Source organism: Egretta garzetta, unplaced genomic scaffold (assembly GCF_000687185.1).
Source record: "Egretta garzetta isolate BGI_Z169 unplaced genomic scaffold, ASM68718v1 scaffold228, whole genome shotgun sequence".
NCBI lineage: Eukaryota > Metazoa > Chordata > Aves > Pelecaniformes > Ardeidae > Egretta > Egretta garzetta.
The window spans coordinates 4,792,449-4,797,506 of NW_009260758.1; the positions used below are offsets into that span (position 1 = coordinate 4,792,449).

The 5,058-nt window shown below is 38.5% G+C and overlaps 1 protein-coding gene across 1 annotated transcript in view; it reads left to right on the top strand.

Moving 5' to 3' along the window:
- The window catches only part of TMF1 (TATA element modulatory factor 1), an 18,532-nt gene extending 14,911 nt beyond the window's left edge, over window positions 1–3,621 (top strand). The window contains exons 17-18 of the mRNA XM_035901386.1: window positions 294–419; window positions 1,762–3,621. Of these exons, the coding sequence (XP_035757279.1) occupies window positions 294–419; window positions 1,762–1,905 (270 nt within the window). The 3' untranslated portion in view covers window positions 1,906–3,621. The remainder of the gene's footprint in view (window positions 1–293; window positions 420–1,761) is intronic.
- Window positions 3,622–5,058: the final 1,437 nt, after the last annotated feature.

Sequence of the window (5,058 nt, forward strand, 5' to 3'; positions counted from 1 at the left end):
GTAGGGAAGGGCAAGAGAAGGATTTGTTGCTTCCTTTTTTGTTTTGGCAAGGACCTATCCAGAAAACTGAACTTGTCTCTCTGAAAAAGAAAAGGGAAAAAAAAAAAAAACCAAACAACCCAAAACCAAACTACTGATCAGATTGGAGAAGGAAGTGAGAGTGCTTCCAGGGTGTGCTGTTTCAAAGTCTGGCTTAAGAAAAAGCCTTACTTACTGTATCAAAATATTTTGATACAGTGTTTTATAAATATGATAAATTCCTTCCTCCTAATTGTTAAAAGTGTTTACCTTAGCTGGAAATTGGAAACCTTGAGAAAACTCGGTCGATAATGGCAGAAGAACTGGTTAAATTAACAAATCAAAATGATGAACTTGAAGAAAAAGTGAAGGAAATACCCAAATTACGTTCACAGTTAAAGGTAAGTAAATTTATGTTGTAAAGCTGATGTAAAATTGACATGTTTGGGTTTTTTTAGGATTACCCCTATCAATTTAGAATTATATTTAAATCTGTCCCTAATCATAAATGACTGAAGAGCCTGGGGGTTTCTTTTGGGTTTTTTGGTATAGTAGGATCTGAAAATGCCTACTCCATCACTAGGTAGTCACTTCAAAATGCAGTTGTTAGAAATGCGCACTGTGAGTAAGATTGCATGTCAAATCGGGGAGAGAACATTTTTTTTCTTCCAGACAAGTGTCTTGAATGAGCGTAGTCTTTTCAGAGGAGGGGGTGTTTTGATAAATAGCATGGATTTACGAGAGTTTGATGCAGAAGCTGAATGAGTGTGCAGTGCTGTTACAGGTAATTGGCCAAATATTTTAATCCTCTGAATGTTTAAGAACTTAAATTGAAATACTGGAAATAGTTTTGGAATAGTTTTGGAAATCATCATTGTTCTTTAAATGCAGAATGTTAAATTTCCCCATGAAGCCTTTCACAAACTGTGGTCATTCCCATAGTAAAACTTAGTGCAGTTTGGTGGGTTTTAATGCTTATAGCAGTTGAACTTCATAGAATCATAGACTGTTTTGGGTTGGAAGGGACCCCTAGAGGTCACCCAGCCCAACCCCCCTGCAGGGAGCAGGGACCCCTTTAACCAGATCAGGTTGCTCACAGCCCCGTCCAACCTGGCCTGGAATGTTCCCAGGGATGGGGCCTCCACCCCCTCTCTGGGCAACCTGTTTCAGTGTTTCACCACCCTCATTGTAAAGAGTTTCTTCCTTATATCTAGTCTAAACCTACCCTGCTTCAGTTTAAAACCATCACCCCTTGTCTTGTCACAGCTGGCCCTACTAAAAAGATTTTCCCCATCTTTCCTATAGGCCCCCTTTAGGTATTGAAAGGCTGCAATCAGGTCTCCCCACAGCCTTCTTTTTTCCAGGCTGAACAACCCCAACTGTCTCAGCCTGTCCTCACAGGAGAGGTGCTCCAGCCCCCGGATCATTTTTGTGGCCCTCCTCTGTACCCGCTCCAACTGTTCCAAGGTGCTCCAGCGCATCCTCCAAAGCCAGCACTAATTCTTTGTAGTGAAGGATCTTTGGAGTGTCTCGCTTTTCTGTCTAGAGTATCAATGTAGCCATATTCAGAGAGTCGAAGCATGAAGTATTTTTCAAGAGTTTACTGTGTGCTTCATTGTAAAGTAGTTATACTTTGATAAAATAATGCTATACTTATTTTTCCTCGTAGTGTAAAACACTATCCTAACAGGAACTTTTTTTAAGTTGAAAAACAGTCAGATAACAAACCACATGTCCTTGCAGGATTTGGATCAAAGGTACAATACAATTCTTCAGATGTATGGGGAGAAAGCGGAGGAGGCTGAGGAACTCCGACTGGATCTCGAAGATGTGAAAAACATGTACAAGACTCAGATAGATGAACTTTTAAAACAAAGACAAAATTAATTCCTGCAAATTAACATTATATGATAACAGATTGTAAAGATAATTGTTTATGTAAATGCTGAATTTAAATGTCTTGTAAAAAAAATAACTGTATTATAGAAAGTGTGACTATATAATAGAGTTCATATGTTGACAAAAAAACAATGCTTTAAGTGTCTTGTACTGTCTGCAGTTAAATTATTTGTGCAATATTTAAAATTTTTTCTCAGTCATCCCTTTATTTAAGTTTTTGCTAAACAGTGGACCATTTGACTTGTAAACAGTAGCAGAAATGATGATTGTTACCTCGTGAGACCAGCACTGGAAGGCATGAGTTTTACTAAACCAGCCCTGGATTCATAAACTCTGTATGAAAATTACGTTAGAAGTCTTTTTTTTTTTTTTAAGTGTTCTTAATAGGAGTTTTTCTAAAATGTCATCAGTAAATTTTTTAATAGCAAAATAGTAGTGGCTTGCTATCTGAAGCATAATTGGTGGATGTTTTTATGACAGGAAAATCTCATATTTGTACTCACAACACCTGAACATGTTAGGGTGACAGTGCTCTAAGAAAAATCAGATTAGTCTATTTTACACTAAGTCCTTTAAGCAGAGTGTGAGGCTCAGATGAGACTTTATAAATTACAGCTTCACCTTGTGTATTGCTTGTGTTGTCTCATGAGCTCTCGTAGAGACTGCAGCTCTGCTTGTAATTCTAAATGTGTTTAACTTTTAACACTGGAAATCTGAACTCGTCAATATTTGTTCTAGATTTGGATGCTGACTTTTAAGAGTAGCTAAAAGTTCAGAAGAATGCAGAAAAATGTTGGTGGTTTTTTTTTTTTTTTAATTAATTGCTGCTGCTCTCATGGTTCCTTGTATATAAGTAGCAAGGTTTAGACTTTTTGCAAAATTGTACTGTGACTTAATATAGTTTTCAAGCAAGTCTCCAGTGGCTGCAAAGCATTTCTCATGCCATTCCTAAGCAAGGTATTGGTCAAACAGCATCCACGTGGCTTGAAGTTTAGCTGCAATTTTGGTAATGTCAGAGGAAACGTTTGAATTGGACCCCTGGGAGTGCTGAGAATTGGGGGAGAAGCTTGTGCCTTCCTCTCCACATTCCAGACAGCAAATATGTTGCTGCGTCTCAGAACTGCAGCCGTGATAGGTACTCGTGTGAAATACTCAGGCAGTTGAAATTCTTTGCTTATGGTACTGTTGCCTCTGTTGCGAGAGGGTTTTTTCACATCTGTGCATGTTGTAATTGGTGTTGGAGAACTCTCTGCCTGCTTGTGTATTCAGTAGCCTGAGAGAGATAAAGGCTGTGAATGATGAGAAATTGCTCCTGGAGAGAAACCTCTCAGTAATAGGACTTTTCTAGGGCTCTTAGGGATTTAGTCCTCATTGGGAGAACAGTTAGTCACTGAAGGTACACAGGCAAGGGTACAGTCGTGGAAAAGCCTAGTTCAGTTTGAGGTTCAAGCAGTTATTCCAAGGATTTCAATAAAGCCAGAGAGCAAGAACACTAAAATTTGTCTTAACTACCCACCTGTTACAGAAACTTTAACTGCTTTAATAAAAGACTTTTTTTCTTTTCCCCCCTCTGAACGGGGAGGTGGGAAGGAACTGCCCTCTTACTTAGTTTCAGTTTCAGAAACCAAGGTGAAAGCATTTTTTCTTCTAAATAACCTCAGAATTTAACGCTTTGCCTTCGTATTGAAGCATGGTTGGTTGCTCTTAAGTTTCAAAAAAAAAAAACCAACCCCAAAACCACACTCCATATAAAAGCACTTGTTGGAACTCACTGATTTGCTGCTCGAACTATGTGCAAATGTTCAAGTTCAGCCTTTTCTTAAAAGACAGAACTTTTTATGATGGTCAAAGATTACAAATTCCATTCAACTTTTATCTACTGCAGCAAATCAAACTGATGATTTTCCCCTTTTTTTTTTTTTTTTTTTTTTTTTTACAGTCTTGGTAGAGAAATACAGCACTCTCTAAAAAAGTCCTTTGAACTTTTATTTGGACCTATTGCTGCCAGAGCTTTTGAAGGTAACGTTTCCTGTGTAATGTGCGAGTAGCTGCTTCAGGGCTGACACAGGCACAGTCTTGAGCACATTCAGGAGGAGCTTGGGTAAATGGGACATTTTAACATGCAGTCAGCATTAACTCTTTTAGATATAAAAGCATTTGTCAGAGTATTAGGTTTTTAAATTTTACAGAAGTAGATGTAAATATTTGTATTGACTCTTTTTGGATTCTTTATTCCCACTTAGTGCAACCTTTACTATCACATGAGAATCAGATGGCCTGCTGTGTCTTAATCATCATCAAAGCCTTAGAAAACGAAGTGGCTGTTGGAAGGTAACGCAGACTTTGACGTATTCTGTTTTGGCCATCTTTGATACAAATCTTGTATGCTTGTTTTGAAGAAACATTAACGTCTGCTCGGACACCTTAAGTTCATTGCTGTTGCTGAAATCACCTAGAAAAGTAATGTGCAAAATGAAAGTACTTGGGTCAGAATACTAATGTCTGCTTCTCCTTAAATTTATTAGTTTAGATTATTCCTGCGGAAAGCAAGTAATTTATACCTCATTTTCACTGCATATGCAAGTATGAAGAAATGCTGTTTAAAGGCTTGTCTGAAGTAGAGGGAGGGGGCTTATTTCCCCATCTCTGGACAGTAATGGAGAGGCCTCTGTTAACGCAGGCGGCTTTGGGTGGGGTGTAGGCTGCGCTGGTACTCGTTTCTCTGGGCGTTGTGTTGCATCCTTTATCGTCAGGGGATGTTCAAAATCCTAGGCGTCCGTACATGAGAGAGAGGGTTACTTGTACTAATTTTTTTTGTCTTGCTACAAGTTTGTTGCAGTTTATGTTTTACTAAGGGCTATAATGATCCTGAATACAAAAGGAAATGGGGTTATCGCATGGTAAAATTGGAACTCCTGGTTTTTAGCTGTAAAATGTGTATAAACTGTAAAAAGCATAGCTCGGGGCAAAATAAAATTTTGTGCTAAGAGTGTGCTCTGGTCCTCTTTGAGACTCAAAAATAGTTTTGTGGTGGGATATGAAAGGAAAACATTGGTAGTTAGAATATATCAAATGCAGTGTCATTTAGAAGTACAACCCAGGTAAAATCTCGGGGTGCCACGAGTATTTAGGTGCCAGAGG